At 37.6% G+C, this 19,293-nt stretch overlaps 1 protein-coding gene across 1 annotated transcript in view; it reads left to right on the top strand.

Annotated features, from left to right (window-relative positions):
- CRPPA (CDP-L-ribitol pyrophosphorylase A) overlaps window positions 1-19,293 on the top strand; it is a 362,731-nt gene that overhangs the window by 141,982 nt on the left and 201,456 nt on the right. The window contains exon 6 of the mRNA XM_040260600.1: window positions 15,093-15,190. Coding sequence (XP_040116534.1) covers window positions 15,093-15,190 — 98 coding nt within the window. The remainder of the gene's footprint in view (window positions 1-15,092; window positions 15,191-19,293) is intronic.

Genomic DNA, 19,293 nt, shown 5'->3' with positions numbered 1-19,293 from the left:
TTATGGTCCTCGCACAGGGCTGGGAAACTAATCAGTGTTCAGTACCTTCTTGGTGCCCTGTGCTAAAACCTGGCATTGGTGTTGGAAAATAGTAAGTTACAGAGTCAGGAGTTTGTGATTTTGGGGAGAAAGGAACAAATAAATAATATAACCCAATGTAAAAACAATAATGAAGGCAAAATTCAAAACAGTATGAGAGAGAGAAATATCATCTAGGATACTACTTCCATAGATTTGAGTTGGAAAGCTTGAAGTTTACAGTGCATGGCAGTATGATCTTGGGCAAATTAACTGGCTTTATAACCTCATTTAGCTCATCTGTAAAATGGGGAATTGCTCTCCTTGGTTTTTGAGATGATTAAATGAAATAATGTATAAAAGTATTACCATAGTAAAAAGCAATGCAATACTACAAATAATTATAGAATGGTATGAATAGAATAATCAAAATGAATGCACTGACAACCAGAATGATGGCTGGCTATAAGGAACTGAAATGGCTCTGTTGGTGTGTACCACCTGACCATATGCTTTGTGGATAGATTTACCAGGGTCACAGTACATGTGGATTTCTTTCCTGTTTGGAAACTCTATGGCAAGAGACCTTTCCCCAGGAACACTTAGATTCAGCAATGTGGTGATTCATACTCAGATATGAGGAGGATCCTAGTTGTGTGGTTATATGTGTTTGAGAGAGATATCTTCATGTATCAGAACTGGAGGTTTGGAGATGGGGGACTGTAGTTTCAAAAAATGTCTTCCTGGTGATTCTGTTACTGTCTCCCCTTTTTTTTCTCTTACCACCAAAACACATCTGAAACATTTGCCTATAGTTACTAACGCAGGTGATGCTTGCTGTAGCCCTTACTGGAGAATCAGACAAGGAAATGTAATGGCACTGCAGGCAGGGGGATCATGAACTTTAGGCACAAGGATCGTGATGTGTCCAGGGAATTGGAGGTGCTGTGATTTAGTGACTGAAGAATAAGGTGTAAAACCTAAGGGGTTGGGGGTGATCATATGCTGGCCCATGTAAAATAAAAGGGATGGGAATCCTCTAGTGAGGACTTTATAACACTGAACTATCTGTTGAAAAATGCTTAAAATGCTTACTTGCCAGTGTATTAGAGTTCTTCAGAGAAACACAATAAATGAGATGTGTATACACACAGTAAGGAATTGGGTTATATGATTATAGGTTATCGAGACTGACAAGTCCAAAATCTACAAAGCCAGTATCCCAGTTCAAGTCCAAAGGCCCAGCAGACTTGTGTGGAATCATAAAGAGCCAGGTTTCAGTGTAAAGCTGTTACACAGGAGATTCATTTCTTACTTGGTGGGAGGGTCAACCTTTTGTTTTATTTAGGTCTTCAAGTGATTGGATGAGGCCCACCCATATTAGGGAGAGCCATCTGCTTTACTTAGTTTACAGATATAAATGTTAAACTCATCTAAAAATACCCACAGCAAATACCCAAATTATGTGTGACCAAATATCTGGGCATCCTGTGACTCCATCAAGTTGACAAAGTTAATCACCATAGCCAGTAAAGTAAAATCAAGTTTCACATTATTTTTGGCATTATTATTAATTATTGGCAATCATACATATACATTGGCCATTTAGAAGTTGTCATGCATGGGGAGAAAGATTCCACTCAAACTGAAAATTTTGAGTTTGTTAATTAATGCTTACAGCTTTTATACTAACCTATTGATTTCCAAGTTATGTTCCAGTTTTTTATGTTAAGTCCCTTTGAGAGCTGTGTGACACCAAATGTGATATATAAATCAAATTATTCAATATAAATTTGAGTACATGTTTAAAATGATTTTTCAGGGGAATGTACCCTACTGGTTTAGATATCAAAATATTTCCTCATGTGACACAGGTGCCTTTTAGAAAAATTTTTAAAAAGTTGTTTATAAAAGAAGGTATTATGAAGATTGAAACTCAGAATAATATTAGTCATCAAGTTGACTGGTCAGGTATGATTTAATTTCAGTGGTTTTCCAATTTATCCTTAGGTTGTTGAGGGGAGAGAACAAAGAATAGATTCTTGTGTGAGTGTTTTTGATTCTGGGAAGTCAAATGATTTTATGGTTTTTTCCCTCAGTGCTATTGTTTTTATTTTAACCTCTAAATACTTCTAAGAAGTGCTTTATTAATAGTTAGAACAGTAGATTAAGAATTCTAAAGGCTTCTGTTTTTCTTTTGATTTCATCATTAACCTCAAGGAAGTTGTTAAATGCTTTGTTTGCACTGAGAAATAATAAGGATTAATCATATTATGTTGAGAAAGTGTTTTGTGCTTCCTGAAAAAAGTGAATTTAAAATATGTGCATTTTCTCCCCTCTTCCTGAGTTGAGGAATACTAGAATAAATGTGGATTTGAGGAGGTACAGTTAGAGTTCTGTTCCTATAGCTACATTCCTTCTCATTTTAGCCTTCCATGTGCATGGCACAGGTCTGTCATAGCAGATGTTTTTTGTTGATAAAGATCTTAAGTACATCAACATTGTCAGTTAAGGTTGTCAGTGTGTGTTTGTTGAATTATTAATAGAAATCATATAAGATGCTTTAACATGGGGCTTCCCAGGTGGCACAGTGGTAAAAAACCCACCTGCTGATGCAAGAGACATGGGTTTAATCCCTAGTTAGGGAAGGTCCCCTAGAATAGGAAATGGCAACCCACTCCATTATTCTTGCTTGAAAAATTCCATGTGCAGAGAAGCCTGGTGGGCTGCAGTCCATGGGGTTGTAAAGAGTTGGACATGATTGAGCCACTGAGCACAAACACAAGACGCTTTAGCCTAGGTCTGGTGGACAAATTAAGACATGAATAATTAGAATTCGGAAGTATCTATTTCAACTTTAGAAGATTTTAGTGGTGAAAACAGGGTACTATTTATTACTTAAGATGTGTATTCCAAGACTTCCCTGGTGATCCACTGGTTAGGACTCTGTGCTGTCATTCCTGGGTCCCTGGGTTTGATCTTTGATCAGGGAACTAAGATTCTGCATGCTACGTGGCATGGACAAAAAAAAAAAAAAAAAGATATGTATTCCATTACCACACAGAACTACTGCATGTTTGGTGAAACTTTGAAACTTGAAAAAAATGGGGCAAAGTTGATAGGGATTGTTTATTAAACTCTGAAAGGTGAAGACCGCGAGACACTATGTGGAATTAGAGGTAGGCCATATAAGGACTTCCCTGGTGGCTCAGATGGTAAAGTGTCTGCCTACAGTGAGGGAGACCTGGGTTTGATCCCTGGGTCAGGAAGATCCGCTGGAGAAGGTAATGGCAACCCACTCCAGTACTCTTGCCTGGAAAATTCCATGAATGGAGGAGGGTGTAGGCTACAGTCCATGGGGTTGCAAAGAGTTGGGCACAACAGAGCGACTTCACTTTCACTATATTTTGATAAGATAAAAGGAGTCTTAATTTATATCTTACTGAATGTATATGACCATAAAAGCATTTATTCTGTGAATATTTATTGGGGAGGTACTTGTACAAAGCATTATGCATAACTTTACATATGTTAACTCATACAGTCTTCATTTAATCCTCCTATAGGATCTTTTATTATTCCCATGTCTTCTTTTAGATACTTATAAACTCCTTATATTGGGCTTCCCTGATGGCTCAGTGGTAAAGAATCCACTTGCAATGCAAGAGACGCAGAAGATGCGAGTTCGATCCCTGGGTCAGAAAGATCCCCTGGAGAGGAGGGCATGGGAACCCACTCCAGTGTTCCTGCCTGGAGAATCCCATGGCCAGAGGAACTGGAGGGCTACAGTCCATGGGATCACAAAGTGTCAGACCCAACTGAAGTGACTAAGCACAGAATAGACTCCTTATATTAATAGAAAAAAATGGCTTTACATAGAAATTGTTAGTCCCCTTTCTCATTTCATACATGTAAAATGCTGTCAAAATATGACTATATTATTTGTAGAATCTTTTCAGATATAAAATTTGTGTAAAATTTTGAAAAACTGCATTTGCCTCAGAAATTTCACCAATATCAGACACCAAGAAGTGACTCATACCTGTAATTGAAATATAAACATGGCATTTTATTCTTATGGTATTGCCTTTACAGTATTGAGCAAGACATGGCTAAATTGTAAACCCCAGTGAGTCATGCAGATCAGTGTAGGAGTTGGGTGGATTTGGGTTTCTTTAAAAGTTTCACACCCCAAATATCAAAGGGAAATGAGTAACACAGCACCTTTTTTTCTCACTAACCTTTTCATTCTCCAGTGACCACAATTGGAGAAGGAAATGGCAACCCACTCTATTATTCTTACCTGGAGAATCCCAGAAATGGGAGCCTGGTAGGCCGCCGTCTATGTGGTCGCACAGAGTAGGACACGACTGATGTGACTTAGCAGCAGCAATGACCACAATATGCACATGATAGAAAACTGAAAAAATACCCCCAAATGATTATACTCAAAAAGATTTGTACCACTTTGGGGGAATTAACCAACTATAGTAGGTAATTTGTATATTTTTAAAGATACAGAAATCTTTATAAATCTCACAATATAGCAAATTAGTGCAGTGCGTAAGCTGAGATTTTTACCCTGGCTGAGCATCAGAATCACTTTTGGAGCTTCAAAAATAGAGGCAAGAACCTTGTTGGTTGAGTTATACACATGTATTTTAAAAATATAAAGGCAAGGCAGAAAGGATACTGAGAGTTGTTTCTTACGTGCAACCGTGGTTGAGAACCAGTTGAACCTAGTTTAGACTTTAAATGACCACAGCCAGGCAGAAAATTAATCATCGTTGGTGGTAAAGGACATTGATATGGACTGCAGAAACTGTAAGAAAATGGCCAACTGGGACAGACCTCTGTGTAGAATACAAATGAGAATTACTGAGACCAGCAGGCAATACAGAAGCCACATAATAAAAGATTCACTTTTTTCATTATTACGTCACATTGTCTTGAATCTAGACTCTTATTTATGTTTTGCTCAGTTGATCTTTAATGAACAGAGGAGAATTTACTTGATGTATGGCGAAACCAATACAATATTGTAAAGTCATTAGCCTCCAATTAAAATAAATTAAATTAAAAAAATAAAGTGAGTGAAAAAAAGATATAATTGACATAAAACATTTTAAGTTGTATATCAGATACAATCATATTTGTTGATTGTATGTATTGTGAAATGATTACCACAATAAGATTAGGTAACAGATCCATCACCTCACATAATTAAAACTTTAGATGAATTTTAAAGCCTCTGACTATGTGTATATGTATGTATATAAATTAATTTTTAATCATGTATTGTTTGTTTTGGGGATTTGAATATTTATTTTAATATACTTTCAAACTTAAAAGATGTAAGAATAGTGTATATATAACTTCCATCTGTTTTTTATGCAGATTGAGTGAAAGTCACTTGGTTGTGTCCAACTCTTTGCGACCCCAAGGAATTTTCCAGGCTGGAATACTAGAGTGGGTAGCCGTTCCCTTCTCCAGGGGATCTTCCCAACTCAGGGGTAGAATCCCAGGACTCCGTATTGCAGAGAGATTCTTTACCAGCTGAGCCACCAGGGAAGCGCACGAATACTGGAGTGGGCAGCCTGTCTCTTCTTCAGGGGATCTTCCTGACCCAGGGGTTGAACTGGGGTCTCCTGCATTGCAGGTGGATTCTTAACCAGTGGAGATACCAGGGACTCCCTTAAAAGCTGTAAGAATAGTACATATAACTTCCACCTGTGTTTCAGGCAGATCAGCATTTCCCTGATTTTTTACATCTTGCCCCTGTTGCTTTATCGTTTCTCTATGTGTGAGTCCCCTTGGGCATGCTCATGCTCTCCTTTGCTCTTTCTTTCTCTTTCCTGTCTGCCTTATGGAATTGTGAATTAATTAGTTGGTGTTTTAGGCTGCTAAATTTTTGACCACTCATTGCACAATAGCAGACTAATAAAAACAATAAAAATTAATAACCCGTGAGTCAAATGAGAAATCACAGTGGAAATTAGAAATGTATACAGTGACAAAAATGAAAATGAAATAATTTAAACTGAAAAATATCACAAAGTTTAATGTATAGATTAAGCTGTTATTAGAGCCTTAAGTTTTGATCCTTGAACAACATGGGGGCTGGAACCTCACCTTCCACACAGTGTAAAATTTATGGATAACTTTACAGTTGACCTTCTGTGTCTGAGGTTCTGCCTCTGCAGATTTAACCAGTCACAGTTGTGTAGTACTGTAGAATGTATATATGGGAAGACTCCATCTGTAAGTGGATTTTCACAGTTTAAACATGTATTGTTCAAGGGTTGACTGTATTAGAAAAAAGGAAAAGCAGAGAGCCCACTATTTAAGCGTCTTTTGTAAGAAATTAGAACAGTGAATTAAACCCAAAGATAGTGGAATGAAGAAGATATTGAAGAAAATAGTAAGGATTTAAAAAATAGTAAGGACTTTAAAAATAAGCCTAAGATAGAGTCAATAAAACTTTCTTTTGAAAATGTTAATAAAGTTGATAAAACCTTGGCAAAATTCAACATGAAAATTATTGAAGGCTCCAGTAATTATCATCAGAAATGAAAAGAGCATTGACACAACTCATAGACATTGCAATGAGATGTTGTAAATCACTTTGTTGGTCATATTCATTAAGTGAAAGTGTTAGTTGCTCAGTCATGTTCGACTCTTTGCGACCCCATGGACTATGGCCTCCCAGGCTCCTTTTGTCCATGGAATTCTCCAGGCAAGATTACTGGAGTGAATAGCCGTTCCTTTCTTCAAGGGATCTTCTGGACCCTGGAATCGAACCTGGGTTTTCCAAATTGCAGGCAGATTCTTTACTGTCTGAGTCACCAGGGAAGCCCTATAATGAAATACTGTAGCCTGGGTGGATTAAAGAACAGTGTATTTCTCACAGTTCTGGAAGCTGGGAAGTCCAAGATCAAGGTGCTAGGAGATTTATTTCCCAGATAAGGGCTCTCGTCTGGGCTTGCAGAATCCTTACATGGATGAGAGAGGAAAATCTGGTGTCTTTTTCTCTTTTTATGAGGGCACTAATCTCATCATGGGGACTTCACTCTCATGATTTTATCTAAACCTATTTACCTCCCACAGACCCTGCCTCCTAATACTACCACATTGGGGGTTAAAGCTTCAATATGAGTTTTGGAGGGAACACAAACATTCAGTCTACAGCTTTATGCTAGATGACTTAAATTTAGATCAAATGAACACATTCATAAGCAAATACAACTAGGAAAAGTAGTCTATACATTTAAGACATGAATCTAACTGAAAATGCTACTACAAAAGCAGTTGGCTTTTCCCAGTGAATTTTACAAAACCATTAAAAAGAAGAAATAACGTCAATTTACGTCAAATAACGTCAATTTCATGGTGACTGTAGCCATGAAATTAAAAGACACTTAGTTCTTGGAAGAAAAGTTATGACCGACCTAGACAGCATATTAAAAAGCAGACATTACTTTGCCAACAAGGGTCCGTCTAGTCAAGGCTATAGTTTTTCTGGTAGTCATGTATGGATGAGAGAGTTGGACTATAAAGAAAGCTGAGTGCTGAAGAATTGATGCTTTTGAACTGTGGTATTGGAGAAGACTCTTGAGAGTCCCTTGGACTGCAAGGTGATCCAACCAGTCTATCCTAAATGAAATCAGTCCTGAATATTCATCTAAGGACTGATGCTAAAGCTGAGATTCCAATACTTTGGCCACCTGATGAGAAGAACTGACTCATTTGAAAAGACCTGATGCTGGGAAAGATTGAAGGCAGGAGGAGAAGGGGATGACAGAGGATGAGAGGGTTGGATGGCATCACTGACTCAATGAACATGAGTTTGAGTAAACTCCAGGAGTTGGTGATGGACAGGGAGGCCTGGCGTGCTGCAGTCCATGGGGTCGCAAAGTTGGACACAACTGAGCGACTGAACACATTTTTCCAGAAAACAGAAAAAGAGAGAACAACTTTCCAATTTATCCTATGAAGGCAGTGTAAATGTTTAGTAAAGATCTGACAAGGACCTTAGAAGAAGAAAATTACAGGCTAATTTTTGTCATAAACATAGCAATATTCCAAAGATGGCATTATCAGATTAAAACATTATGAGTTAGAAAAAAGGAGATAAAATTTTATTCACAATTGACATGTTTTTATATGTAAAAAATTGGAAATAAGTTGTAAACTCTTAGAATTTATAAGTGCATTTAGCACAGTTACTGAATACAAAAACTATAAAAATCTTAGTATATTTTTGTGTATCAACAAAGAGAAAATGTAATAAAATATTGTTTGCAATAGCATCAACAAAGTTGTTTAGATATTTAGCAAAAATTACTAAAGGACTCTGTACTGGAGATTATAAAGCTTTGAGAAAAACTTAGGAAGATATTAAATAAAGAAATACATTCATAATTGAAAACCTTGATATTTTAAAGGTGTCATTATTGTCTAAAAAGCAGGTGATTTTGAGCAAATTTATTGTAAAATTTATTGTAAAGATTCCACCCCCGAAAAAGCTTTCTTTTTAGAACAGCTGACACATGGCATAAAATTAATATCATAGATTTTGAGTTACTCCATTTATTTATACAGTTGATCTTTGGACAACATGGGTATTAGAGGCACTGATCCTCCACAAAACTGAAAATCCACATGTAGTTTACAGTTGGTCTTCTTGTCTCTTGGTTCAACCAACTGTGGATTATATAGCACTGTACCAAGAACTATATTATTTTCTGTTGAAAAACTGTGTATAAGTGGAGCCTTTGCAGATAAAACCCATGTTCAAGGGCTAACTGTACTTCATTTTTGAAGGGAGATAATGTCAATTTTAATTTATTGTTGATTTACACTTGATAGAGCTTGGAATTCAGTAAAGGACATGTGATGCAACAAAGAAGGGGTATCTGCATATGCTGTGTTTTGTTTTAAAAAGTATTGTTTAGGCTCTGAGGTGCAGGCTGCTGGTCCTCGCTGGCTCCGTTTACCTGAGGGACCTGCGGCTGCCCCCGCCGGCGCCACGGCCCCCCGGGAGCCCAGCCCCGAGGTGTCAGATATTTCACTCAAAGGAAGAAATAGCTCTGAGTCTCCTGAGATGGAATCTGTTGTTTGGGAATGTGGTTGATCAACTTGACACGTTGGCCACATGGTATCCGATGTAATAAAATGAAAAGAAGAGGCAAGATGATATCATTTTCCCATATTGTGAAACCAAAAACAAATACCTTTTGTGACACCAAGCTAACAAACCTCTGACGGTGCAAAGAGTAATTCTGTTTGAACTTAACAGTAAGATAGAAGAAGTCCTTTCAAGCTGAGACCTGCAGGTGTACAAAGATCTAAAATACATATTGTGTAGGCCTGATCATCTGAATCCCATTCCATCGAGAAAGCATGGCTACGAGTTGGATCGTCTTCTGTCTGTGGCCCTTGACTATGTTTGTGGGCCATATAGGTGGGCACAGTTTGTTTTCTTTGAGCCTATTACCTTGAGGATGTGCCAGGATTTGCCTTATAACACTGCCTTCACGCCCATTCTTCTGAATCACTATGGCCAACAGACGGCAGTTTTAGCAATGGAGGTTCCCAGATTGTGGTGAGCCGTATCCTCGGCTGGTGGACCTGAATTTAGCTGGTGATCCTACAGAAGGGGCCTCAGTGGCAGTGCAGAGGGACTATGGCTTTTGGTGTCCCCGAGAGTTGAAAATCTATCCTGATCTTGGCTGTTCTTTTTGCACATGCATGATTGTTCACCTCCTTGTCCAAATATGTACTTCAGGAGAGAACTTTCATTTGCTCGGTATTTCATAGGATTAATTTCAGTCATTTGCCTCTCTGCCAGGTTGTTTACTTTTTTAACTTTTTTGATTGATGTGACAAGATTCCGTTATCCTGAAAGACACATTATAATGTATGCCGTCTGCTACATGATGGTGTCATTAATTTTCTTTATTGGGTTTTTGCTTGAGGACCGAGTCGCCTGCAGTGCATCCAGCCCTGCACAGTATAAGGCTTCCACAGTGACCCAAGGATCTCATAACGAAGCCTGTATCATGCTTTTTATGATACCCTATTTTTTTCACTATGGCTAGCAGCATTTGGTGGGTAATTCTTACCATCATGTGGTTCTTGGCAGCTGTGCCAAAGTGGGGGTAGTGAAGCTATTGAGAAGAAGGCCTTGCTGTTTCATGCCAGTGCGTGGGACATCCCTGGAATGCTGACCATCATCCTTTTAGAGATGAATAAAATTGAAGGTGATGGTAAATAAATAAATAAATAAAATAAAAAGTATTGCTTAGGTATTATCTTATAAATTAGTAAGAATTATAGTGGAGCCATCATATTAAATGTATATGTAGTCTGGGAAGGCCTTACAAATAGCTGTGAAATGAAGAGAAGCGAAAAGCAAAGGAGAAAAGGAAAGATATACCCATGTGAATGCAGAGTTCCAAAGAATAGCAAGGAGAGACAAGAAAGCCTTCCTCAGCATCAATGCAAAGAAATAGAGGAAAACAATAGAATGGGAAAGACTAGAGATCTCTTCAAGAAAATTAGAGATACCAAGGGAACATTTCATGCAAAGATGGGCACAATAAAGGACAGAAATGGTATGGAGCTAACAGAAGCAGAAGATATTAAAAAGAGGTGGCAAGAATACACATAAGAACTGTACAAAAAAGATCTTCAAGACCAAGATAATCATGATGGTGTGATCACTCACCTAGAGCAAGACATCCTGGAATGTGAAGTCAAGTGGGCCTTAGAAAGCATCGCTATGAACAAAGCTAGTGGAGGTGATAGAATTCCAGTAGAGCTATTTCAAATCCTGAAAGATGATGCTGTGAAAGTGCTGCCCTCAATATGCCAGCAAATTTGGCAAACTCAGCAGTGGCCACAGGACTGGAAAAGGTCAGTTTTCATTCCAATCCCAAAGAAAGGCAATGCCAAAGAATGCTCAAACTACAGCACAATTGCACTCATCTCACATGCTAGTAAAATAATGCTCAAAATTCTCCAAGCCAGGCTTGAGCAATACGTGAACCGTGAACTTCCAGATGTTCAAGCTGGTTTTAGAAAAGGCAGAGGAACCAGAGATCAAATTGCCAACATCTGCTGGATCATAGAAAAAGCAAGAGAGTTCCAGAAAAACATCTATTTCTGCTTTATTGACTATGCCAAAGCCTTTGACTGTGTGGATCACAGTAAACTGTGGAAAATTCTGAAAGAGATGGAAATACCACACCACCTGACCTGCCTCTTGAGAAATCTGTATGCAGGTCAGGAAGCAACAATTAGAAGTGGACATGGAACAACAGACTGGTTCCAAATAGGAAAAGGAGTACGTCAAGGCTGTATATTGTCACCCTGCTTATTTAACTTCTATGCAGAATACATCATGAGAAACGCTGGGCTGGAAGAAGCACAAGGTGGAATCAAGATTGCTGGGAGAAATATCAATAAGCTCAGGTATGCAGATGACACCACCCTTATGGCAGAAAGTGAAGAGGAACTAAAAAGCGTCTTGATGAAAGTGAAAGTGGAGGGGGGGAAAAAGCTGGCTTAAAGCTCAATATTCAGAAAACAAATAGATGGGAAAACAGTGGAAACAGTGTCAGACTTTATTTTTGGGGGCTCCACAATCACTGCAGATGGTGATTGCAGCCATGAAATTAAAAGATGCTTACTCCTTGGAAGGAAAGCTATGACCAACCTAGATAGCATATTCAAAAGCAGAGATATTACTTTGCCAACTAAGGTCCATCTAGTCAAGGCTATGGTTTTTCCTGTGGTCATGTATGGGTGTGAGAGTTAGACTGTGAAGAAAGCTGAGCACCGAAGAATTGATGCTTTTGAACTGTGGTGTTGGAGAAGACTCCTGCGAGTCCCTTGGACTGCAAGGAGATCCAACCAGTCCATTCTGAAGGAGATCACCCCTGGGATTTCTTTGGAAGGAATGAAGCTAAAGCTGAAACTCCAGTACTTTGGCCACCTCATGTGAAGAGTTGACTCATTGGTAAAGACTCTGATGCTGGGAGGGATTAGGGGCAGGGGGAGAGCGGGACAACAGAGGATGAGATGGCTAGATGGCATCACTGACTCAATGGACGTGAGTCTGAGTGAACTCCGGGAGTGGTGATGGACAGGGAGGCCTGGCGTGCTGCGATTCATGGGATCACAAAGAGTCGGACATGACTGAGCGACTGAACTGAACTGAACTGATATGTAGTGAGTTACTTGATGCTTACACATTAGATTTTTTATTATAAATTTTTGGTATGTGAAAGAAACATTTGGAAATATAATCAGACTTTTACTAGGATGTTATAATGTCCAAATATTTCTCCAAATATTTGAGAGACTATAACACATATTTGAATTAACTTGGTTTTCAAAAGCTATTGCTTATATTATAGTTACAAGCAATAACTATAACCTTCTGATCTAAAGCTTTCAGGACACTCCAAGTGTTCAGAACAGCATGCAAGCATTACGTTCTGGCTTCACAGCATTCATTGCTGAATCATTCCATGTTTTTTTGAGTGCTTATTGTATCTTATCAAAATCTTGTATCTTATCACAGTAACTTCATGCTTATAATCTTTCTATCCCCAAAACATTGTTTTAAAAAAAATGTTGTTTCCCTTCATAGCTTTCAAAGCCCCTTGCTTCCACTAAGCAAAACTTACTCACCTTTCAAGAGTGAACTCCTAGCTCATGTTAAAGAATTATCTAATATTGTCAACCAGGTTATCTTTCTAATTGCAGTGATGTTCCATAATACTTACTATCTTGACCATTCATTTGTGTTCTTATTTATAGTTAATTAGGCTCCTGTATTTAAAACTTTTTATTTTGTGTTGGGGTGCAGCTGACTAACAATGTTGTGATTCAAGTGAACAGTGAAGGGGTTCAGCCATACATACAAAGGTATCCAGTTCTCCCCCAAATACTGCTCTCTTCCAGCCTCCCACATTACATTGAGCACAGATCCATGTGCTATACAGTAGGTCCTTGTTGGTGATCCATTTTAAATATAGCAGTGTGTATGTGTCCATCCCCAACTCCCTAACTACCCCTTCCCTCCATTCCCCTAGCAAATGTAAATTTGTTCTGTGAGTCTGTTTCTGTTTTGTAAATAAGTTCATTTGTATCATTTTTTTTAGATGCCACACATATGGGATGTCAAACAATATTTCTCCTTTTCTGTCTAACTTCCTTCACTCGTTATGACAGTTCATAGGTCTATTTACCATTGCTGCAAATGGCTTTATTTCATTCTTTTTAATGGCTGAGTAATACTCCATTGTATATATGTACCACACCTTCTTTATCCATTCCTCTGTTGATGGACATTTAGGTTGCTTCCATGTCTTGGCTCAAGTAACTTAAAAGTATAGACATTTTCAACTTGGTAGGAGCCTTACTGATGGGTGAACACAGTCTTAAAAGGGTAAAATGATTTTAAGATATTATAATTATAGCAGTTCCATTTTCAGTATAGTAGTATCTTCTCAATCCATTTAAATTACTATGCCTGTATTAGTTTTCTTGAATTTGTAGGATGTAAAAGAGTGAATGTGAAGGAATGTGAAACATTCTTATTATTTTTATAATTATGTTATTATAAAATAATTACAATTACAATTATGATATTTATAATATTAATCTGTAATATTTATAATTATAATAATTATAATTATGATAAGGTAGACAGCATGATAGAAAAAGCAAAAGCTTTGGAAAGACCTGAGTCTAAGTACCTTGTGATGAGTAAAAACAGGAATTACAATACTTAGCTAATAATCCATATTTATTTTGAGCCATTAAATGGGATAATGACTATGAAACATTGGGAACTTTCATAGGAAAATCCTTGATGTTCAGTTTATGTCAGATAACTCTCTTCATTTTAGTGCTGTAGAATAGCTGTGTGTTTGTGTGCTTAATTTCTTCAGATTTGGATTCTTTTTCTTCTAATCATAACCCTGTGATCTTGGGCAAGTTACTTTGTTTCTTTGAAGTAAAGTTTCCTTAATCTGTTATATAGATCCACAGTAATACTGTTTGCAGGATCATCATGAGAATTGATGTGAATATAGGGTATGACTCTTGGAACATATAATTCTCTTGATAAGTGGGAAGTGGATAGTAATAGGAATACCATTAACTGGTGACATTATTTTAAATGGTTTCTCATTCTCAGCTTTGTTTGGACGAATTATTAACTATTGCTAGAATAGTGTTTATAGAAAGCCTGTTATATGGAGTTACCAGTATAAGAAGCAGCTGGGTCAAGTGTTAAACCTACTTTGATTTGGGACTCCTATTTAAAATTAGGCTTTTTTAAAAAGTCCTTGACATAATACCATGAAATATTATCTTAAATTGGTAGTAATAAAGCCTTTTCTTAGTATTTTATATCTGCTATAAAGGAGGACTGTGTATATTTTGTGAGAGTGTATCTAAGGTTTACCAAGGTGACTTTCTCTATGTCATACAGCTTATGATTTTAAATTGTATAATTTCCAGCCTTCCATATTTGGAAAATATCTATTTTTGGCTATTTTAACGTGCGATAATAGTTAAAGAGGCAGGAATGTAATTGAATTGACTGAACCTAAAGGAATGGCAAGGAAAATGCTGTGTGTCATCCAGGTACCAGATGGCACAATGAACTGTATGCGGGAGGTATCTGATGGCCTAAAGAGAGGATCTGCTTGAGAGAAGGGATTCCACCAGATCCTGGGGCGATTCCTTGTAAATGCAGAAGGACTGAAGTCTTGAGCAAAAGAGCTGTCGCCTCCAGTAACTCTCTTGAGATGTTTCTGAAGATCTCTTATTTCTGTTGTTTACATGATGTCCCAGTTATCTACCCACAAAATGTTAAATACATTGGTTAATGAGTCAAGAATATCTCTGTGTAGTTCAGGTCACTTCACTTGGCCCAAAGCCCACAAGCCCCTATTCAGTACTTATGAATAGCAGGTAAGTATAGGTTTCAGTGTACTAGGGTTTTGTTTCATAGTCTGTTTGAAGCTTAAAATTTAATCTCTTTTTTATTTCAGAAAGAATTTCACAACAAGTTTGTGTAGTTATGGACACAAAAGAAGATGAAGAACATGTAGGTCGTTGTCTTGAAGAAATGCTAAAAACGGAATTAAATGTAAGTATTCAAAGATCCAGTTTGATAAATGATATTAGATTGCCACATACTTTAATTGTACAAAGATGGCTTCTCTTAGAAGGCATGAAAATGCTTTCAAGCTAATTTTCTTATTTTACTTTAACGAAATTCTTTGTTTTTCCTACACTTTTGACTTGAGATACAGTCCATTCCTTTCATCTACTCTCTTCTGGTCTTCCTCCCTAACTTCATCCTCTGAGTTCTATTTCTCCTTTAAAATTCAGAGTCAGTGTGACTTCTTTAGGAAACCCCCCTGCCCTGGTACACTTGGGCCCCTGTGAGCTTGACACTTGTCTTGAGAGCCACAGTGTCTAGTGCATTCTACATACTTAACTAAAATTCATTGAAAACATGAAGAAAATAGATTGAGAGAAAAAAAGAGATAAACACATTTGCAAAAGATAGGATAATTATGATACTGAAGAGGTGAATGTGTATTTCTTGCTGCCACCTCCTTTTTCTGAACTGGTCAATGTCCAAGTTAACCTCATATTTAATATTAGGGTTAAGGAAATGCAGAAGTAGTAGTGGGTGTGAGGGGGTTATATAGGAATTATGCACTACTTTTACCCCTAAGGACACCCATTATTTTTATGATAATCTTGTGTTCTGAAATGTTTCACTTGCCAAACTGATTTGTATTAAGTTTTCCACAATTTTCTTGTTTTCATTAAATTGTATAACTGCCCAAGTTTATGGTCAATGTATGATGACTTTTTAGCAACATACATAATTCTAGTTGAAAGTAAAAGGAACAAGTTTATTTTAGTAGGCTAGTTTTATCACGGTAGCAGTACAGAGAACAGGCTCTGGTATCAGGCTGCTGGTGCTTAGATGTCTGTTGTATTGCCTAATTTTCTTACCTTAAATTGAAAATGTTAATGATATCTTCATTGTAAAGTTGTTGGGGCAGTTGAACTTTAAAATTGTATTTTAATGCACTTAGAAAAGCATCTGCCATATCATAAGTTTTCAATGAATAGGAACTAAAATAGACTTGATGAGTTGAGATGAAGGTGTGACAATATTAAGTAGTAAATCCTTGTTTTTGTTGTGTCACTAAGTCTTGTCTCACTCTTTGAGACCTCACGGATTGCAGCATGCCAGGGCTCACTGTCCCTCACTATATCCTAGAGTTTGCCCAATTTCATGTTCATTGACTGCATGTCCAAGTAGTAAATACTACTAGTTTCCAAATTTCAGTCCTGTGTTAAATCCATGAACTGCTAAATACATAGATTTCTGAAATGTGTAAACATTTAGTGAATCATCTGGGATAAGTTCTAGAATGTCAGTTTTCAACAAGCTCCCCTCGGTGGTTTTGATGGCAGTCAGTGCTAAATTCTACCAGTAGCTTTTGGAGCAACAATTTAAAGCTGAAAAGAAATGGCAGCTATCTGGCTGTCTCTTGAGTTTGAAGGTTATATACTACATTCTTCTTTTCCATGTTGCTTCTATCTGTAGACTCTAGGTATTCTACTTCTGTTGCTGGAAATTTTAGCATCTTGTTCTTTGTTTTGTGTCTTGAATTCACTGCTAAGAATCTGTTTCTAAATTCTGTGCCCTCAGATGTGTAGAGCAGACTTTTGGACTCTGAGGGAGAGGGTGGGATGATTTGGGAGAATGGCATTGAAACATGTATACTATCATGTAAGAAACGAATCCGCCAGTCTATGTTTGATGCAGGATACAGGATGCTTGGGGCTGTGCACGGGGATGATCCAGAGAGATGATATGGGGTGGGAGGTGGGAGGGGGGTTCATGTTTGGGAACTCATGTACACCCGTGGTGGATTCATGTCAATGTATGGCAAAACCAATACAGTATAGTAAAGTAAAATAAAGTAAAAATAAAAATTAAAAAAAAAATTCTGTGCCCTAATTCCATTGCTGTGTCCTGGGGGATATTTAAGTGTAGATAACTTACCATTGTCTGACCTTCTGAGGCAATAGTTTGGATATTGGCAACATTTTGCCTGAAAAATAATCTTCTACTCTGGGATAATTTCATTCATGCTCTACTCACTCAGTGCAGAAACCAATGGGATGGGACCCTGAAAGACTGTGACTGGAACTTTGGCTCTCAACCCTTGGTTTAGAAAGCTGGGTTCTAAAAATGGGTTCAATACTCTTGTTGAGCACCCAGCTGTTGGATCCTATGTGATTTATCCCTTGATCTTCTCAGTGTTAGATAGTACAAAGAGTCCTTTTTGTTAAAAATTGTTGTGGTAGTCTCTCTTTGTTCCTGCTTTTCCTGTATATGTTTGGTAATTATTGACCTAAAACAGACTGCCATATCTTTCTTCAGAAAAGATAGGTTTCTGTGGGGTAAACAGAGAAGTGAAATTTGTGGTCTGCAACCATGACAAGCCACAAGTAAGTACCCCCGTAGCCAGGGAAGAACACTTTTATAGAAGGGAAAAGGAAGTTGGGAGGGCTAGAGTGAACAGACAGACCGTGGTTTTCCATTTACTGAGCCCTCTCCAGGAAAGATGAGTGCTTGCTCTTGTAGAACAGACGGTAGTAGCAGGTGGTGAGATCTCCCCATTCTGGTCTCCCAGCTCTGTTTTAACAGAAATTTCTATTTATTCATTGCTTGTTGTTTTGTTGTTTTGATTTTTATTGGTGTATAGTTTATTTACAATGTTGTGTTTCTGCTGTACAGCAAAGTGGATCAGTTATACAGATATGTATATATACTCTTTTCAAGATTCTTTTCTCATATAAGTCATTACAGATTATCGAGTAGAGTTCCTTATGCTATATGGTAGGTTCTTATTAGTTATCTGTTTTATTTATAGTAGGGCTTCCCATGTATCTCAGTCTGTAAAGCATCTGCCTGCAGTGCAAGAGAGACCTGGTTCAATTCCTGGGTCAGGAAGTTCCCTTGGAGAAGGAAATAGCAACCCACTCCAGTATTCTTGCTTGGAGAATCCCATGGACAGAGGAGCCTGGCAGGCTACAGTTCATGGGACTGCAACAGTTGGACATGACTTAGTGCTATTTTTTTTTTTAAATAATAGTGTGTATTGTCAATTCCAGTCTCCAATTTATCTGTGCCCCTCTTTCCCCTCTGGTAACCATGAGTTTGTTTTCTACATCTGTGACTCATTTCTGTTTTGTTAAGACCATTTGTAGCGTTTTTTTTTAGATTCCATGTATGAGTGATATCATATGATACTTGTCTTTCTGTATCTGACTTACTTCACTCAGTGTAACAATCTCTAGATCCATCCAGATCATTGCAAATGGCATTATTTTATTATTTATGGCTGAGGAATATTCTGTTTTCTGTATGTACCACATCTTTTTTATCCATTCTTCCTTTGGTGGACATTTAGGTTTCTCTCATGTCCTGGCTATTGTATATAGTGCTACAGTGAACATTGGGGCCCATGTATCTTTTTGAATCATTGTTTAAATAAAGATATGACATGACATTTAGGTATACACACAGTGGTGTATAACTGGCACTGTGTGATTTTTTCCCCATCACCTAGCTTCTCAGGTCCTATCCTCAGTTCCAGTGTCCATTATTTTCAGCACTCTTCATCTGTCTGCCTGTTGGGTCTCATGTGGATACGAGTTGCTGTCATCCTAACTGTGCTGAAAAAGAAATACTAAGGCTATTTTTTAACTTCTGGCTGCAATGTTTTATCTTTCTTTACTTTTCCTCAATTACTCTCAATGCACATATTAAAATTTCATAGAAAACTCAAAGCCTGCTATCTTCTCTCTTTCAGCTACCTTTTGTTTCATACATTTCTTTACTTGGATACCATGATCCTTCACTTTAGTGGATCATGACTCTTTTATCAGTATCTCTGATTCTCTTGTCCTTCTATTAAGACCTGTTTTGTAAAACCTTGTTTATGTTGTCAATTTAACTTTTCACTTCTCTGAGCCTATATTTCATCTTAATACTGCTAGAGAAAATTACACAGAAGTGCAGATTATTGTCATTTAAAAATGATGGTTTTCATTTTGCAGTGAGCACTGAATATTGTAAAGTAAGTCTACCATGATTCCATCGTCAGCTCCTTGTTCTCCTCAGTGGATATTTTAAACTTTTTCCTCTCCTTA

The sequence above is a fragment of the Oryx dammah genome, unplaced genomic scaffold, assembly GCF_014754425.2.
Source record: "Oryx dammah isolate SB20612 unplaced genomic scaffold, SCBI_Odam_1.1 HiC_scaffold_18, whole genome shotgun sequence".
Lineage (NCBI taxonomy): Eukaryota > Metazoa > Chordata > Mammalia > Artiodactyla > Bovidae > Oryx > Oryx dammah.
This window is presented reverse-complemented; position numbering and strand designations above follow the sequence as displayed.